Source organism: Misgurnus anguillicaudatus, chromosome 11 (assembly GCF_027580225.2).
Source record: "Misgurnus anguillicaudatus chromosome 11, ASM2758022v2, whole genome shotgun sequence".
NCBI lineage: Eukaryota > Metazoa > Chordata > Actinopteri > Cypriniformes > Cobitidae > Misgurnus > Misgurnus anguillicaudatus.
This window is the reverse complement of record NC_073347.2, coordinates 29519839-29539810: the sequence shown is the minus strand read 5'-3', so window position 1 is coordinate 29539810 and position 19972 is coordinate 29519839. Positions and strand designations below refer to the sequence as shown.

General features: G+C 38.8%; 2 protein-coding genes across 5 annotated transcripts in view; one reads left to right on the top strand and one right to left on the bottom strand.

Moving 5' to 3' along the window:
* Window positions 1–11587, bottom strand: part of arid4b (AT-rich interaction domain 4B) — a 79807-nt gene extending 68220 nt beyond the window's left edge. For all 3 annotated transcript variants that reach the window (XM_073873508.1, XM_073873510.1, XM_073873509.1), the window contains exons 1-2: window positions 11381–11587; window positions 5834–5893 (exon numbers count right to left, since the gene is read on the bottom strand). In XM_073873508.1, coding sequence (XP_073729609.1) covers window positions 5834–5839 — 6 coding nt within the window. In that variant the 5' untranslated portion in view covers window positions 5840–5893; window positions 11381–11587. The remainder of the gene's footprint in view (window positions 1–5833; window positions 5894–11380) is intronic.
* A 779-nt stretch (window positions 11588–12366) lies between these two features.
* The window catches only part of ggps1 (geranylgeranyl diphosphate synthase 1), a 33244-nt gene continuing 25638 nt past the window's right edge, over window positions 12367–19972 (top strand). The window contains exons 1-2 of one of the 2 annotated variants that reach the window (XM_055169306.2): window positions 12367–12686; window positions 14883–14979. In XM_055169306.2, the coding sequence (XP_055025281.2) occupies window positions 14907–14979 (73 nt within the window). In that variant the 5' untranslated portion in view covers window positions 12367–12686; window positions 14883–14906. Of the gene's footprint in view, window positions 12687–14879; window positions 14980–19972 lie in introns of both variants that reach the window. The other variant, XM_055169307.2, reaches the window with a different exon arrangement.

Genomic DNA, 19972 nt, shown 5'->3' with positions numbered 1-19972 from the left:
ATTTATCGGCCATTATAAATGCCGATATCGATAGTTTGGAAAATGCCTAATATCGGCCTATAATATCGGCCTGCCGATATATCGGTCGGGCTCTAGTAGTGATGACGCGTGTGTTTGACCAGGGGCTTTAAATGCAGATGAACATTCAAGAAAATAAATGTCTGCAAACTTGAATGAAGCAGAGATCAGACAGCTCCTTACTATACGTGCTGAATCAGATCATTTGCCAGCCTAATGGCATTACAATGCACAAGCGTGGCTTCTTGAAAGAGAAAAATTGCAGATTATGAGCAAACTTAAGAATAAAACTTGAAATAAATTCTTAGTGCACGAATGCCATTTCATTATACATCTCCCATGTGAGATCTTTACAGGATGTGTGTGAACGCACGGACAGATTCCAAAAATTGAATGGCGAATGAACTAACATCAAACGATCCTTTAATTTATCCCAGTATACATTATCCGTGAATTTTCTGAAATTACTATGTGAAATATCCCCAGTTTCAAGGATCAGGGTTCACAGTTTCATCAACACAAACAAAACTACTTTTCACTACTGTCTCTGCAGCATATAAAAGAACCAACAAATTAATAACCAGTTGACAACTCATGCACATTCCTTGCACTTTATGTTGCAAGGAAATATTTGCCAACATGTTTAAAAAAATCCAAATTATTAAAATCCAAACCAAAACACCTGATCGCACACATTTTTACTACACTGCAAAATCTCACAGGTGTGCCCGAGCACATCTGTGTGCTGGAAATTAACTTTAAATACAAGTACATCTGCAAAATATCTACGACGACAAATGTTTCACACTTTTAGAGTATTAAAGCCATTTGGGAAAGAAGCCAGTCAATGAACCACAGTTAAGTCTTAATTTTCTAACCGATAGAGCCAGCAAAGAATCGTACTTCCCTCCGCTGACCTGACGCTATAGTGCAGGACAGATTTCCTTGCTGCTTGCCATGACCATATGCTACAAGGGTGGATGCTAAAAGTGTTGAGTTCGCTAATGGAGCGTGACTCAGTGTCCACTCACCCCCGTCTACACCACTGATGTCATTGTACCCTTAAATACTAAACTAGTTCCCTGCATAGTGCACAACCAGTCATCTCTAACACAACCCTGAACAGCATGCTCCAGTTTATTACCCACTTACTCGGTCTACATAACCTTGTTATTTAGAATGAGTGCATTCCTGTACATTCAATTCAATTTCAATTAATTCAAAACACATTGTAGTATAAACAGTAATGTTAGAAACATATTAAAATTGGTAATACCGCAAACTTTCCATAAGATGTAGATTTGTGATATAAACTGTATAAATAATTGTCTGTAAGACATTAGCCTCTTTCACACAGTAATTTCGGTAAACTACCATGAATTAACCAGAATGAATATACCAGTAAATACAAAAATGTGCCGTTCACGGTTCACACACACCGTCTTTTTCCCAGTAAGATATCATTCACACATCAGTACCAAAATAAACTGTGAGAGAAAGCGGAAGTTATCTGTGGCACGTGGCGAGCTCATTTGTATTTGTAAACAATCGCGGGTAATGACTTCAGATCCACGGTCCCTATTTTGTTGTTTTCACTTCTGTGACAAACGCTGATGGTCGCAAAGTTCCTTGTGACCAAACATCATTGCGTCTTAAACAAAAGTACTGTTTGCACATTAGGCTTCACAGAGAGTGTGCTAAGGACATCGGCAAATAGATGGTAAGCTGTTTAAAACAACTTTGGTGAAGAAATGTGGATGTTAACTTCGGGGGTGCTCGAGTGTGCGTGTGAAAATGTCCGTAAACAGTGCGGGGGTTAACGCGTCTTCTTCATCTAAACGTTATGATTGGCCCAAAACTGTCAGCGCGGTCTGACGTTGTCCATTCTTAATGCCGGTAAACTAAATTTTTGTTCACACATAGCGCTTACTGGTAAATTACTGGTAATCTTACAACCTCTCCTACTGGTAAATTGGCAGCACTGATTTATCAGAAAGGTTCTGCTCACACATGACCTGTTAACTGCAATGTAAATGACCAGTAAAGACACTGAGTGTGAAAGGGACTATTGTCATTATCCCTTACAAATATTATAGTAGTATATAATAGTATATAATAGTAGTAAAATTATTTCTGAGTTATCATTGGGTAACAATTATTATGGGTAACAATGCTTTTAAGGATATCTAAGAAGTGTTTCCTGTGACCCAAAATAACTCTAAAAGAAGCTTCAAAAATCTCTTTAATAATGAGAAGATTAAAAAAAATTACGGCCTATAACTACTGCCTACATACCAAACTCAACTGAAATCAGTTGTCTTCCACAAAAGTATAACACTCAGATCTGCTGCCTACATAGTTTTTTTTGTTCCTAGTTAGACTGCTACCTTATGGTGGGTTCACACCAGTCGCATTAGAGGCGGCAAAAACGCGGGACACTTGAACATTTTGAGTTTACTCGCTTAGTTCGCACGTGAAAGCCGCGTGTGAAATTCTAGTCATTTGAGATGTTCGCATCATGGGCAGGGCTTCTACGACTCCGCTGAGACTCTGCTCACTTCCTGTAATCATGTCACTACTACAGCAAGGTCCTGATTGCGTACCGCGCTGCAGGATGCCTATTCCTGTCTGTGCATTGACTTAACATGTAAATAACTCGCGCTTGCCACCTCTACCGCGTCTGGTGTAAACGCCCAGTTAGAAAACCGTTCCTTATACAGACAGCACTAAAGGCGCTTTTCCATTGCATAGTACCCCACGGTTTGGTTTAGTTTGGGTCAGCTTACTTTTGGGAGCTTTTCCATTGGGTGCAGTACGTAGTACCCGATACTTTTTTTCGTACCACCTCGGTTGGGGTTCCAAGCGACCCGAGCTGATACCAAACGTGACGCGAAAACACTGTAGATCACTGATTGGTCTGAGAGAATCGTCACGTCATCGCTATAATGTAAAAGATTAGCTTTACCTGTGTTAGGCTAGCGCTGTCTCGAGCAAACATGTTGTCATCTGTGCTCTGTTATAAGTTCCCAAACTCCCTTTTAGCGATGAAAAATATCCACAGGTTGAGAATCAGGAACACCATAACAGTTTTTTCCAAACTTGCAGTTTGTGGCGGCACATTCGCGACGAGCACGTCAGCATTATATGCTTAAATTCAACTTCAATGAGGCTCAGCGGAGCGACGCCGCGGTGTTTGAAATTAAACTGTCATGTGAGACAGCAGTAACGTTAGTGATAAACGTGATGTGCAAACATCTATTTGTGGTGGCCAATTTTAATATTGTGGCGGACTGAGAAATAAATAAATGTATGGGAATGTACAAGGACGCTCTCACATGTATGATGTCACAGCAGTAGGCAGCGCAAATATAACGACACGCCTATATTCCCTCCCACTGCGAAGTGATACCAAACTCAATGGAAAACCTAACCAAGCCAAAGTGAGGTGAGCTGACCCGACCCAAACTAAACTAAACCGTGGGGTACTATGCAATGGAAAAGCGCCATTCGTTTTAAAACATAGCCAAAGGAATGATTTTGTCACTTATTGTCGGTTTCATAGGACGCATGTGCGTTGTCACGGTTTACCGTCTGGTCTAAACTTTACTTCTGGTTTCTGTTTGTTTAATGGTCTGACTAGTGGTTAAATGGAACATATACCTCGTCAAAAACAACAAATGTTTTGGTTTCCTAAAGACAAGTGAAGACGGCGATTATGAATCACCACTATTTGGCAGCCGGTTTGTAGTTAACACTGTATACATTATAGTATATTTTACTATAATTTTACACATTTTACACAGCAATGTTAGATCTGTGTCGTATTTTATACGCTTTAGCTGTGAAATATGAACTAAGGTAATCTACTTGTTGTTTATTTTGCTTGTTATCAGAAATAAACTACTCTAAAAGGACTTTATTGTTGTTATTGATTCTTAGCAGAGTTTACCGGAAGTTATGCCTGTTCCACGAAAGCTGTTTGTTTATGTTGTTGTTACTGCTGAAAATGTCTATGAAGCAGTCGTTTTCTATACTCTCAACAGACTCTGCTAATATACATTAAGCTCTATTGTAGAATCTTAACTTAAAGACCAACAAAACAAACTCTACAGGGAACATTCTGGTGGCTAGTTACTATGGAAACAAAAGTGAAGCAAAAATCCTTAACATTTCAAACAACATTAACTTTGCTATTAGTCAATAATAATAGCAACAGTGTCAGTACATCCAGTCTAAAAGGAGAAAGCAAGAAAAAGCTATCAAGAATAAAGTTAAGGACCAGAGAGCCATACTTTTAATATTTTTAAATGTTATTTCCCCCTATGGTGAAAATCTAGTTTGTATTGTTGTTTATGTGTCAATCTGGTGTTTTTAATATGCTTTAAGACAAAACCATGTGCAAATTCATAACTCAAAACCAATGCATTGCTGAGTATTTTCTCCATAAAACAGGAGTTTACAAAAGACCTTATTTTTCAACATTTAAAAGTTCATGCTCTCAGCCCACCAATATACACTGAGACAATGGCTGAAGCAACACGAAGCAAGTCCGCTATATGGTTACTCGGATCAGAAGAGACTGAAATAACTGGAACAAAGTTACCCTCCAAGAAGCAAGTTATGCATTTTTAAATGGTACAGTTTTTGCAGAAATATGTGATTTCTGAAATATTTAAAAGCTTTGAGCAACCTCTTGATATTGTAGGAACAATTCAAAATTTTGCAGAGTGTGTTTTTATTGATATCCTAATACATTTAGGGGATGAAAGTTGAACATTTGATTTGACCTATTATTAAGACCACCCTAATACCCGCGCTTTGAAATCGCTTTAGTTTTCTACGTCACAAACATGTAACCAATAACATCATCGCAGTTAAATGAGTGAATCAGAAATTTGAGCCATATAAATTATGTATGGATGCCGCATAGACTGAAATGATCGCAGCACTGCTGCTTCAGCTACTTCTGTGATGCTCATATATGTAGTGTGAATGCATTTAACATCAGCGCTAAAAAATGAGTACTGAAAATGCGCAGTTCACTTATGCATTGTGTGAAACCGGACTTAGCAGTTATGTGACTGAAACTGCCGAATGTAGCATCTATATACATATATATCTATAGTCGGAGGTGGTGCGAAAGAGTGGGGGTGAGGACTAATTCGCCTTTTTATAGATTCACGTATACTAAATGAAGCAAGGGTGTAGGGTTACATTGAAGCGGTTTTAAAGCATGAAGTAATTACTGTCACAGGCAAACATTTTTCAGTAATATAATATTCAGACATTTGAGCTCATAAAAAAACAAATATTCGAACATAAAAAAACAAATATTCGAATATGAGAAAAATCAGACAACCCTGAATTGCTAAAATAAATCAGAAAGGCATACAAATTAATTCTCATGTATACTTTACAATAAAGTCTCTAAAAGACAGAACAGATTTTACAATTTCACAAGCAACTGACTACTACAGTGTCTGGCAATATAGACTGCTGCTCATTTGTGGGAGATTGTGAAACATCATAACACTTAGACCTTAACACGTTTATATTAAGCACAAGATTATGTAAAAACAAAAGTGGTTTCGCACAAATCAGAATCACATATTCACAACACAATCTTCGGTACATTTACCAAAACATACTTTACTACGTAGGATACTATCTATTTAACATTGAGGTCATTTACTCCATCAATTTGACATACCACCTGCCTCTGATTAGCAATATTAGGTAAATGTGTCACACAACATCTGTCAATACATATATCAACACAAAAAAGCACAATGGTCAACCCATTTCATTTCATTACCTTCATCTCCGTCCACTGTGACGGTGATCCGCCTGAATGACCTCACTTTCAGATCTTCAGCTGAAAAACATGAAAACATATTTAGAATGAGACAGAAAGGAAAACTGAAAGCACATCTGTCTGGCAGCCTCATGTCTCCTGATGTCTAAACATCGTGCACTGAACAAATAAAATAAGTCTTCCAAAACAAGCCCAAAAGACTGAAGAAACAATTGTACAATTAAACAATGATGCAGTTTGTTAATGCAAGAGTTCACCAAAATATGCATATGCTGTCATTAGGGGTGGGCGATATTACCAAAATCTGATATCACGATAGGATTCGTTTAATAACATCATAACGATAAGGTAGAAAAGTGATTAAGTCAAGAGCAGTAAGAGATCAATGCTGTTTGATTAACATGAGTGACAGACGAGTAAAATTAGGTAACTTCCCCTTTAAGACCAAAGTCACTCCGGACTCAATATACGGTACTGTTACACATTCGTTTGCTTTTTCAACTGTTTACTTTCTCTTAAGACCCAAGTCGTGTGTTTATGTGGATACTTTGACACATATGTGTATTTAAGGCCAATAAAACGGCAAATATGCTCACGAGCTGAATAAGCAGCGGAAGCGCGGCTAAGCGCTCCGCTCACACAGAAACAGCGCGCACATTAAGCACTGTTGTTTGTGTTTCAATGGCTTAAAATGACTTGTTTTAAATACGTCTACAAATGTTACGTTTTCGTGAAGACGCGCACAGCATGTGGGCGCGTTACCTCGATAGACTCGATAGTCCAAAATCTCTACAGGTTGAATATTTTCTACCAGTTAATCATACAACCGGTTTATCGCCCACCCTTAGCTGTCATCATCTTCTCAGCCTCATGTCATTCAAGACCTGCATGAATTTTTCTTCCACTTCCAATTTTTATTTTTAGATGAACTATCCTAGCATGCACTGCATCATGAAAAAATTATACCCAATGCTATTGGATTCCTATTTTTTGTTTGTCGACCATATTTATGCTGTGGTGTGATCACTATTATTTGGTAAGAGTGTAACATTTTTAATGGTGTTAGTTGACTGTGACTGATGATAAGGTCTTTGTTTGCTCTACGTAATAAGGTTTAGGTGTCACTCTCTAAAACTATTGTGCATTATACCTTTGCAATCTTCCCTACTGATTCAAGTAATGTATTGCAAAGCAGAGTTCTCATAATATTAAGAGTTTAAACCATCTGTAGTAAATAATCATTTTATTCTGCTGACAGTTTGATGAAAAAAAGATCTTTAAAGGGTTGTAGGTTGATCGTGTTAATAATCCATAAAATAACACCACTGTGTTCTTGATCAAGACACTTAACCTCAGGTTACTCAAGGGGAAATAAAACAACCTGTAATAAGTCAACCGTAAGTCATTAGAATGACAGCTTCTCTTCTTCATGGCAAGAGGCTGTTATATATTCACAATACAATTGTGGTTTAGGACCTGAGTCTACATTTTGAAGTCTTGTATTCTGCTTGAACTCTAGCCTAAATTATTGTGCTTACCTTTCAGAAGCACTCTACAGATAATATAAACAGACTAACAATAGTGCTACAACTGGTTTACATGTGCAGTAGGGATGCATATCAATTAATCGCGATTAATCTATAGCAGAATAAAAGTTTTTGTTTACATCATATATGTGTGTGAACTGTGTATAATAATTATGTATATATAAATATGCACACATGCATGTATAATTTTAAGAAAAAAATATATTTATATATTAAGTATTTATATTTATATATAATATAAATTATACATAAATATACAAATGTATATACACATGTAAACATTGCTTAAATATGTACATGCATGTGTTTGCATTTAACTATACAAAGTTATTATACACAGTACACACACATATATGATGTAAACAAAAACTTTTATTCTGCTATAGATTAATCGCGATTAATTGATATGCATCCCTAATGTGCAGCTTAATAATTTAAGTAAAAACAATACTAATTAATTTTAATAATAATGAATGTTAAACAAAGCACGCAATAACACCAGTAATTCATTTGAATTAATAATAATTAAGTTAATATGTACAGATTTTCAAAGTAGTTCTTATGAAGTTTTCATTGCTAACACAGATGTAACCCAGCAAGCAATAGCCATTATTTCATTGCCTAGGTTAACTCTAGACCTGACATAGTCCAGCTATGAGTGACCCACTATAGTAAAAAAAAATTTAAATTGGTAACATGAGGGTGTTTACACCTGATATAAAAAAATTTCCTCGCCAGCTTTTAAAAAAAAAAGTTGCCAGCCAGTGCCAGCATTTTTTTATGATTTTCACAAATTTTTAATGCCTTCCAGAAAATATTCTTCTTTAAATATATAAACATACAATATTTCAAATGAAAGAATATACCCTCTGCTTTCAAAAAAAACAAAATATTAGTAGGTTTCAACAAAATACAAAATTTTAACCCAAAAGCTGAGATAATTGCATTTTCGTGAAGGACTTTTGATAGAGATCAGATTCAGAGCGATGATAAAAACATACAAAGAGTTTGAACTGTTTGCCCTAAGAGGATACTTCCGGGTTTTATAAGTTGGGTAAGATCCGCCACCTGGTGGATAATAGCAGAAATACAGATTGCCAGAAAAACTCGTCATTGGAAGCGTTTTTTCTTCATTTACGAGTTAACTCGTCAATGGCAGGGAAATAGTTAAGAAGCATTTTCGTCGATCGGATCAGAAGTGAACAGCACAAAATAGCCTAAAGGTGTGTAAAACATTTTGAACTCTACTACCTATTATCACATTAATAGGTAGTCGAAAACGCATTCAACCGGATTGCTTTTGTAGTGTACTCACTCTTGGTCAAAGCACAATGTTTTTCCATCGGTTCAGACTTCTAGCACGAACCCACAGTGCTTAACAAGGTCTTTATACTATCATTAATAAAACTAAAGAGGCTGCTCTTCACCAATGTCATTTTTGTGTTTCATTTTGTGAGCGTGTGAAAGTTACGCACATATAGACGGTTTCATCGGATGCACATGCGGTGACGCAATGCACGTCTGGTCCGAACTTTACTTATGGTTTCAGTATTTTTTTAATGGTCTGACTAGTTGCTAAACTGAACTCTTGAACAAATACCTCGTCGAAAATAACAAATGTTTTGGTTTCCTAGGTAATCTGTGTGTTGTTTATTTAGCTTTTTATATAAATAAACTATGTTTAAAGTACTTTGTTGTTATTTATTCCTAGCGGAGTTTACCGGAAGTTACGTGTTGACCCAAAAAGCCGCTTGTTTATGTTGTTACTGCTGAAACCGTCTATAGATGTAGAAAACGCTGTGCAGCATGTTTACTATTATATGTCAATGCTTTCCAATGAGGAGGTGGCATTGCGTAGTGGTTTACAATCTGTTAGACCAAAGTTTCTTATAAAAGGATAGTTTTTTTAACCATTTACTTAAGTTAAAAAGTAGTAATATTGACAAATTCGTGGCAACTAGAGGAAGAGAGAAGATGTTCGGGAAACCCGTTTGAAAATCGCCACTACTTTTGCTATTCTGTTCACCGTTTTGCTAAATTTGTATTCAATAATCTTTCACCGGAAAAATACAAATTACTAGGATTCAGACTTTTGCTGACCTCCGGTCCACACGCCTATTTATCGAAACCCCGCCCACCGAGACATGTCAACAACCCCGCAGAAAGACAAAGTACATTTGTGAGAGGCTAAAAAAAAGAAATGGCCACTCCCCTGACTCTTTCTACCGTTTACAAAGCTGCCACAGAGACAGGTGTGTTATCTCCAGACACCTGTGACACTGACAGACGTCAGGTAACGGACATCCTTCCAAACAGCGTTTCAATTGTTTATATGTAATGATGACTTTAATGTGATTTTTTTAACAGAGAAGCAATCGGCGAACTCTTCCTGAGGAGCCAGCTTTACAACCGAGTATAACAACAACAACTAGAGTCTGTTTTGAGTTAAGAGTGGAAAGTGAAGCGATATGACATCGTTTGTTCACTGTTGTTAAACTACAGTAGTCTGTGCGCGCTGAAGGCGCGGGTTCGCGTAATGTCTACTGCGCTACAGCATTATGACGCCATTTCTGTGCCACCACAACTGCAGTCGCTTGACATCGACATTCTTCTATCATTGCGATGTTCAGAAGGTACAAAAGAATGACATCTGTCGGCCCACACGCTATTATTGTGACCCGGGTTGACTTCGTGAAGTGGGGCGACACCGAGTTTAAAAAGCTTAGTCTGTTTGGGGGAAATGGCATCGAGATTTCATTTAAAGGCAAATAGTTTAATAGAGAAGAGTACGCAAACTAAAGGGTTGCATCACAAAGAACTGACAAGGAAAAGCGTTCCGCGTTTAAATGGAGGCGACAAGCTGAGCTACAAAAAGCTGACTGTTTGTGTACAACGGGCGCACACAATGAACGGGCTAAAGCCTTTCGGAACAAGGTCAACCTAAACATGGTTTGTGAAACTTGCTCAGATCGGGCAAATAGAGTCGATACGTGGAGTTTTTGTTATGTCGACGTGACCCGTCAACACATCGGACGACAAATGCGGCGCGTTCTGAGCCCCAATCACAATGTCACCTCAGACAATAACTGCCGGATTCAGGCTGGAAGGTTCTCCGAACACAGCGTCGTGGAAATAAACCTGATTATCCTCGCGAACGTAACTGTGCGCTTCGGAGGCGAGGCTCCAGTATGCAACGGGGTTGCCAACTACCCGACGGGTGGCCGGTAAAAATCGGCTTGCTGAAAACTATAACCTGCCTCGCCAGCCATTTCTAGTCACACTCAAAAAAGGTCCGTCGTTGGATATCGCCGAGGCTGTTCATTACAAAAATGGCATTTACAGAACACATGCGATACAATGTAACGATGATCGAAGTGAAAACTGCAACAATGTATCATCAATCCGTTCGAAGCAACAATCGCACCAAGAGTTTTAAAAAGCGAGAGAAACATTCCAGCTTGCTAAGATTATTGTGCACGTATGTGCATTTTTGCGCCATCACATTCAGAGATTACCCTGGTCAAGGCTTTCGGTCGAAAAAGCTGTTTCGATCACTATGTATCGCACAAAGCCTTACGTAAGGGCTATCCAACAAGGCAGTGTTTTTCCCCATCAGCTATTTGATGCCGAGCAGCAGAAAGAAAGTGGTCGAGCCTTTTCGCAAATTCCAGCACAACATCTGCTGACGGCGATAGAAGTAAAGCACAAAGTTGTCCTGTCTGCTACGTCTACTAATAACAAACTAATGAATGTGGACAAAAGTCTAGCTGCACTATTTGCGCTGTGAACGCTATATTTGCCATCGAGAAAACAAGGTTAACAAAACATTTGATCGACAAGGATACGTCTGACGAATGGAGCCACAGTACTAAATAGAGAATCGATTAAATTGCGCACTTATAATGTGAAATAATAACGTATTCAAGCACTAAAGCTCGACGCAGCCTACAGTTTTCTTTCGATCTTCGACTTTTCATTTCTGGTCACCATAATGTCCTACCTGATATATCCAACAAATGGCGATTTTCCAGGGTCGACGTGGTGCAGATTAGCAATAATCCATCAGACAACCGTTGTAAACCATCGATGATCAATGCTGGAAACGTCGTTCGAAAATTTAGGGAACGGTGTCTGGATGCGAATCCAACAAAATCGCTCACCGATCGCACTCCTTTTCTGTGTTAATCCCCTTTGAGTCTGAAGCGTACTGAACGATACACAAACCACCCACTGTAGATACCGAGCTCACTCATTGGTTATTTTATGTGAGTAACCGCCCCGCTTGTATATTATTGGATAATGAAATCCGAGGACACTGTCTCAAAGTCTATCTTTTTTATATAATTTCATTTATTTAACTTACTTTGATCGTAAAGAATCGAAAAGTAAGACGACGCTTGTGTGATTTGAAGTATTACGTTATACATTCATTTATGCGATGATGACCAACACTACATTTCCCAAAGTTCAATGGTGGCCCGCCCACCTGCAAGGCAAATGCGCATGCGCTGTGGTGACAATCAATCAAACCCGCACACTGTTTGTTCTGTTTAGTTGTAATGAGGTACTAACGTTTAACAATATAATTTATTGAACTTGTAAAGGTAGATGGTGCTTTGATCATTTTAAAATGACATTGACACAATCACTTAAAATAAACGTCATTATAAATGTCTTTAGGACGTTGTGTCAATTTACACAACAGTTGAAGCTGTGTTTACTTCCTCACTGTTAAGATAACATTAAGGCATGTTGTCAATTTTTTTCTATTTTATACTAAAGTATTTGTCTCGGGGTATATTTTAGAAAGTCTTCTGAAATAAACCGACCCAGAGAAATGATCACTTCGTCCACATCGTGCTAGTGATGACTGGTGTTGTACTACTGTACACCTAAAAATAGGAAGCCACTTTTACAAACTACATTTCCCACAATTCTCTGATGTGTGGGGCTGCACCAGCAGCCTCGCGCCTGCTCTCTGTGAACAGTATGGCGTATTTAAGCGCGAGCAGCTGGGCTGAGCGAGCTTCCTGTCAAACACAGCCATGATACAGCAGTGTCCTTAGTCGTGTCTAAAAATCTAGCCAGCTTTCATAAAATGAGGCATTACCTTCATACAAATGTCGTAGCGTAATTTTGTTCACGTTTTGAATAATTTCTGAATCGAGGTGGAGTTACATTTTCGCCTTTCGCTAACTGGCTAATGTTAGCAAGCTGGCTGTCAGTGAAGAAAAACTGAACGCGGAAGAAGTGACGTCTTGGATTCGAAAGCGGAAGTTCTGGAGTCCACATTTCTGATCTGAAAGGTGGGTGGAGTACGATAATATTTTATTAATTTCTTTGTTTTATTTAAGGGACAATATTTATATTTATACAGTGAAAGATTGAATAAGAAAACAGCTGAAGTATCTGAACAGGAGAACTGTCAACACACACATACCATATTTATAACTACTGATGTCAGTCAGAAATGCCAGGGGTGTAAAGTTAGTGATGAGGTAAAATGAATTCACTGTTGTATAATGTATAAGTTCAGCCTGGATTTGTTATTATAAACAGCTTGAGAGTGAAGTTGCTAATCCCAGTGGAAATAAAGCATGCGTATTTTATATTTATTACTGACACTCCGGGAAAGACCTCCGTTGATCCACACTGTAGACAGGTTGGTCTTCCTTGATTTAGAGATCCACCAATCAGAGAAAGGTTGCTGCTATCATAAAAGCGCAGCATCCGCAAATCTCTCTTGGATCATTGTGTATGACGTCATCGGACAGTAGCCAGAACTGTCAATTTTTTAATATTTGGCATTTTGGAATGACTGTTTTTCTATCTTGTAAACTAAATTAATACAGTCATAACATTTAATGTGAGAGAAATTATTTTTTACTTTGAGAATGATGATAAAACATTTACAATTTCAATATTTGATTATTTTGCAACCTCATATATTACTTGAGTTAATAGTATGTACGTTTTTAACATGTATTTGATTGTTACTTTATTTGCAATGCTTCATGATATGAATAGTACATCTTTGGATGTTCAATAGCTTTTTTGCCTCAATTGCAGTCGTCTTGAAGGCAATTCAAAGCTTGATTATTTTTACTGAAATTTTATTTTGAAATCCTTATAGAGATAATGAAACAAAAATCTTCTAAAACTTCTTTATTCTTCTGAGCTAGACATTTCTATGCAACACCATCTCTTTATCATCTTGTTGAAAAGTTGGAGGTTGCAGGCAGGGTGTCATCTTGTTGTTGGTGTTCTCAGTGCTATGGATCTTTGTGTCAGATGGAGCAGGCCCTGGAGAGATTATGTCTGTATGAGTGATGGGCTGTGACTGTAGATCCATGTCGCTGTTGTGTCCATGAAATTGTTTACGACTCAAGCGATACGCTTCCATGATAGCTACATGCTTCAATAAATTGTTCTCTATTGAATCTTTAGCTCAAATCTGCTATTTTCACTTTATCCATATGCTAATATGTAAGCATTAAGGAGGTAGTAGTACTCTGCGTTTGGGCTAAAATTTTGAGCTTTGTGTCCGAGGACAGCATACCAAATATGCTTTATTATTATCATGTGTCAATGCAAACTTGTGAAACTGCCTTAAACGAGTTCCCATATGCTAAGACACTTGTTGACTGCTTTTCCTTCACTGTCCACTCCAATTCACACATAATGGGACCAAAATGTTTTTAAGATGGAGAAATGTAAATTTAGTGTCCAGCTTTGGCTGATAGTGTATGTTTGTAGGACATCACAGATGTGATGGTTTCATGTGATGGTTACATGTGGTGAAAAAAAGTGCCTAATATTATTGTTAATGTTACTTTATGATAAAAAATGAAAAGGTCTAAAAGAAATATAATAGTTGTGAACAGTGGCGGCCAGTGACTTTTTCGAGGGCGCACGATGTCACAACATGCATTTGGCCCATCATGTGTGTGGCTCGTCATTTAAAAAAATGTGTTTGCCGCATCATGTAAACTTATGTGCATCATGTGTCATGTCAACATAAGTGCCTGCTGCAGACGCTTCAAAGGGGTTTATGATAAAAGAGATGCTCGCTTAATCTCATGTGTAATCTCATGTGTCTTGCGAGTACTTTGTGAACGTGAGCGCCTCTTTTATCATAAACCCTATCGACGTGTGTGCAGCAGGCACGTATTTTTAAATGACGCATGCACATGTTCACATGACGCAAGGAGCACACATTTTGAATTTGCGCCACTGGTTCTGAATCTGGCTTGTTCTGGAACATTAAGATCTGCTTACATTAACAAAACCCCCAAAGCTTCCAGACACTGCATGCATAATTTTTGTAGTTTACCAGGAAATAAAACAAATCAAATTAATGACATCTCAGTCAAGAATAATTGCCTGTTAAACCCACAGCAGCATGAGTGTATTGAGTATTTAGTTAGACCTTTTACAAAAGATGCATTGAGCAATCCCCTTTGGTAAAGGTTGTGTATCACTCCTTCTCTCTCTCTCAGCAGGTTTGTTTGTTTGTGGAAAGAGGAATGGATGGAGACGAAAGAGCAACTTCTGAAAGGATTCTTCTGGAGCCGTACAAGTACTTGTTACAACTGCCAGGTAATTTCATTTATCATTTTTTGGGTGAACTGTATCTTTGTTGTTGCTGACTGCAGTCATGAATCTGAATGCCAAGTTGGTTTTGTCTGAAATGCCTCATAGTGATGACAGAAATGCAGTGTGATGTCATTATGAAATATGACACTGTAATAAATTACTGAAAAACAATTATAAAGGTCGGTCTTGAAATGTGGCAAATTTGTTTGATTTAGGCCTAAATGCAAGTTTTCAATTGCACACCACACCACGTACCATCAGATTAACTTCACAAATAATGCAAGTCTTAGCTGATAACACAGAGGAAGTCTTGCCAATCTTGGCCAAACACGAACAACAGGCATAAAGAAAATGGCATTAATACAATAGACTGCTTTTTTACATCTCTGATGTCCATCTCGCTTTGGACTGTGCCTGCTGCTCCATGTAGTTGTTATGGTTTCATCTTTCTTCAACTCGCTTTCTGATTGGGTATTGTTTCGTTTCACATGACAGTCTACAGCGTGTGTGTGCATTTCCTCTGGGTTTAACAAGATTTCTCAACATTTACGTTGCAATCGAAGCGGCCCCGATGTTTTTTCGAGCAGATTCAGATGCTACACTGTAAAAAATACTTTTTGTTGCCTTAAAATTTTTTGTTGAATCAACTCTGATTTACAAGTCATTTATCTTGACTAGAGATGAGTTGTTATAACTACAGATAAGTTGACTTTTCTCAACTATATTTTATAAGTGGTGACAACTCATCTCTGTTGACATGACTTGTAAATCTAAGTTGATTTAACAAAAATATTAAGGCAGCAAAGTATTTTTTACAGTGTATTAACACACAGTGCACCACAGGAAAATCTATTAAGATAATCTGTGCGACCACGAAGATGATCGGGACTTTACCTAGGGGGGGGGGGGTCGGCTCAAATTTAGCCAGATTATCTTGTGGTGTGTGTACCTGGCTTTAGTTGACAAATACAGCGAGTGGGCCTGATTTTCTTTGTAACCACTAACATCTGTAAAAACCCTGTAAAAACATCTATTATTTTGATTATTTTAGCCGCGTTAAAATGCTAAAATGCATAATCTTTTTTTATTGCAGGTTTTGGTTTGTAATTATTGAATGTAGAAACTAATTTTAAGAAACTAAAGTAAGTTTTAGCTTAAAGGCGGAGTGCATGATCTCTAAAAGACAATAGAGACAGAGCGCCGTTATGCAAATTTGAAAACCACGCCCACCGGGGGGAAACCAATCCAACCGTCTCCACCGAGTCTGCACCGCGAGAAGCCGCCTCCCCGTCATCTCTGGCCCACAACAAAAAACTGAACAATGCCCAAAAGCCGCTGTGTGACAACATGCACAGCCAACAAGCCAAAGAACCCAGAAACAAGTTTCCACAAGCTGTCGAGCCGCAAAACCCAGCCCTCAAGGAGAACAAAGTGGATCGCCGACCACGCCTCCCCCCAGTGGACGCAGCTCCACCAATAGCACCACCATGAAAAGTTGCCTGTATCCATCTCCGTGCCTTTAAACGCTCGTCTTCTGGGGTCGACAGCTTATAAAAACTTATTTACAGATTAAACTTAAAAACAGAATAATACCTAAAAGCTGCTGTGTGACAAGGTGTACATCTAACACGCCAAAAAAATAAATAAATAATTTTTTATAAGCTGTCGACTTCAAAAAACGAGCGTTCAGACACAGAAATGGAAACAGGCAACCCCTCACAGTACTCCCACCAGTAAAACTGCGTCCAATAGGGGGAAACGCAATCGGCGATCCACTTTATTCTCCTTAAAGACTGGGTTTTACGGCTCGACAGCTTATAAAAACTTATTTCTGGGTTCTTTGGCTTGTTAGCTGTACATATTGTCCCAAAGCAGCTTTTAGGCATTATTCCGTTTTTTGTTATAAGCCAGAAATGACAAGGAGGCGGCCTTTTGCAATACAAAGTCAATGGAGACTGTTGGATTGCTTTCCCCCCCGGTGGGCGTGGTTTTCAGGTTGTGACGCGCTGCGCTCTGTCTCTATGTTGACATTTGAAATCACTTAAACAAACACGCCCCTACCCCAATAGAATCTGGACCTTCTTTTGATAGTCCCGCCCCACACATACGCAACCCAGGCAACGATGTCTGTTTGTAGACACGCCCCTTACTGCTGATTGGCTACAAGTGTGTTTTGGTACTCAGCCCGACTCCCTTTTCCAAAGTGTTTTTCAAAAATCATGCACCCCGCCTGATAATGCAAACATTTAAATGTGTTAAATGAAAAATTAAATATGAAATGGGTCACTTGCAAGTATGTCTTGATAAAACTGTTTGTTAAGCTATAATAATATAGCTATATGCCATTCAGATGGTCAGATTGGCATATTTAATATTCTCAATAATTAAAAATGAGTCATAGCCACCTGCAACTATTGTGTCTAGCTTTTTACTCTCAAAGTAAAGTTACCTTAAAACACTTTGTAACATTAGCTCACATTGGGTATTTTATGCTGATTCTGACTTTCGATTATTTTCACCTTTTTAATATTCATCTGCTTTCATCTAAAACTGATGCTGACCAACCATCAACTCATGTGTAAGCATCTGAAATACTGCCGCACCATCAGAACAGATTCTGCTGTTTCCTGTCATCCTTTTGCAATTTTAATGATCTGTTGAAGAGGATGAAGAAGACACAGAACTTTACATGACTAGAATGAGGAAGGTCATTTGTTTAGTGCAGCTCAATGAAGATTACCGTGTAAATATTTTTGTCATTTTTCAACCAGAATTTTTTTTTAAACTATGATCTGCATGTTAGCAATGAATCCCCTACTTGCAGAGTCATAGCTTCTTATGTTTAGTAATAAACTTTCTTATGTCTTGTGAATGAAATTTGTGGTTATGATTAACTGTCTCAGCTGAAGGGCAAACCTGAATTTATCATTAGCAGAAAACAGCCATACACATACAGTAAACGGGGACAATTGTCTGCAGGTCATAGATCAGGGCTATTCAACTCTTACCCTGGAGGGCCGGAGCACTGCAGATTTTAGCTCCAACCCTGATCAAACACACCTGAGCAAGCTAATCAAGGTCTTCATGATCACTAGACAATCACAGGTGGGTAAGTTTGATTAGGGTTGGAGCTAAACTATGCAGTGCTCCGGCCCTCCAGGGTAAGAGTTGAATAGCCCTGTCATAGATCAATAAAACTACTGTAAGGGCGCAGTCACACAAAAAGCGCTTTAAACGCTTGCAAACGCAAGGCGCGACGCACTGCCTTTTTTAAAAAAAGAGCAGTGCGGCGCGGCTTTTCATGTTGCTAAGCAACCACCGAGTCAGCTGTCTTGTCAATCAAATATTGAAGCGTGAGCGCTCTTTTGCTGTTAACTGTCATATTAGCAGAAACTTTAAAAAGAGGACGCTTGCTCTGACCTTGTTTGAGGGTGAGAGATGCATAAACACGCAGGAGAGAGTGAGCGAGTGAAGTCCGGTTCTTCAAAGCAACTGTAAACTTCACTGACCACAACGTAAGGCCCGCCTCTCCCCTCATTCGATTGGACAATGGAAGACGCGAATGACGTCAGGCGCTTTCTCCGCTCTCAGCGCTCCTTCAAAAACGCGTGCGCGACAGGCGGCAGAAAACCGCAAGGCGCTCGGCGCGCATAAACAGCGCGCAAACGCGCCCTGCCCATAGAATATCATTCAAAAAAGGCGCCTGCAACTGCCATAAACGCTTTTGGTGTGACTGAGCCCTAACTCTCCCAGTGAAAGCTATGATTACAGGAAGCTTAAAGGGCCATTTCACCGATAGGAACATTAATCTTTATGGAAAGTGAGTCATATTTGTAGTCAAAATGTAACATAAATGTAGAATTTTGTGCCTATTTGACAGAGAAAAGACAAAATGTGACTTTAGAGCACATTTGTATGAAAAACTACAACTGCCACTATGCACCACAATGCACAGCTCTGCAAGCCACTCCCATTACTCGGAACACGGCTCAGACATGCTATTAGGTGTGTTCGACTTCATGCGGCGCTGCGCAGACCGATCGGCGGCTGACTTGAAGCAGTGCATTTTGGTTAGTACTTTTGTCCGACTTAAGCTGGCGCTGCAGGCACGTGACTGTGTCATATGGTTTTTAAGTACCGCGAGAGCGATTCGAGATCAGCCGCCTGACTTAGCCAGCGCAGTTCCCGAAGAGGAGCTGCACGGGCTGTAATGACGACACAGCTTTTTTACGATTGGTCGGATTCACCACATGACAACACTCACGTGTGTTTCGTGTGTATTTTTACGCCCTTAGTTCCACAAATGCTCACAAATCTGTATTTTATAACAGTTAAAGCTCTTTTCATGTAGTCGCGATGTTATATTGTATCATCTTCATCAAAATAAAATGGATAAAAAACGTAGACCCCACTACATTGGTATTTAAATAATATATGCTTATGTTAAACTTTATTCTTGTAAAAACAGATGCTGTAATCCTCTTCAGTTCCACCCATGCTCATACACGGACATTCAAAACAGTATAGTTCACTTTTTATGTAGTTTACATCTTACAAATCATGTTTATTGCGATAAAGCAAGCAAACGGCACGTGATCAGCCATGCTTGACGTAAAAGCCGCAAACTACGGGGAGCACAGCGCGTCCGACTTCACGTCTCCGTTTTCAGCTCCTCCCCGCCTGCACGCGGCTAATCTCGCCGATCGGTTACATCCAGCCACAGCCGATGTCGAACACACCTAATATGTACATAAATGCCACGTTAGTAAAACAAAGAAAATAGCCACCACCACTGTGTCTGACTGACACCAATCATGATTTACTTTTAAACGTGATGTTACATTGTGGTACACACAATAACACTCTGGCCTGGTCTGTAGCAAAGTCTTATTCAAACAGTAACGTGCGGTTTCAGATCCGCAGTACAAATGTCTTTCCAAGTACTTAAAAATAGTGTATACATTTTAAATGTTTATTTAGTTTTACCAATTTTCTT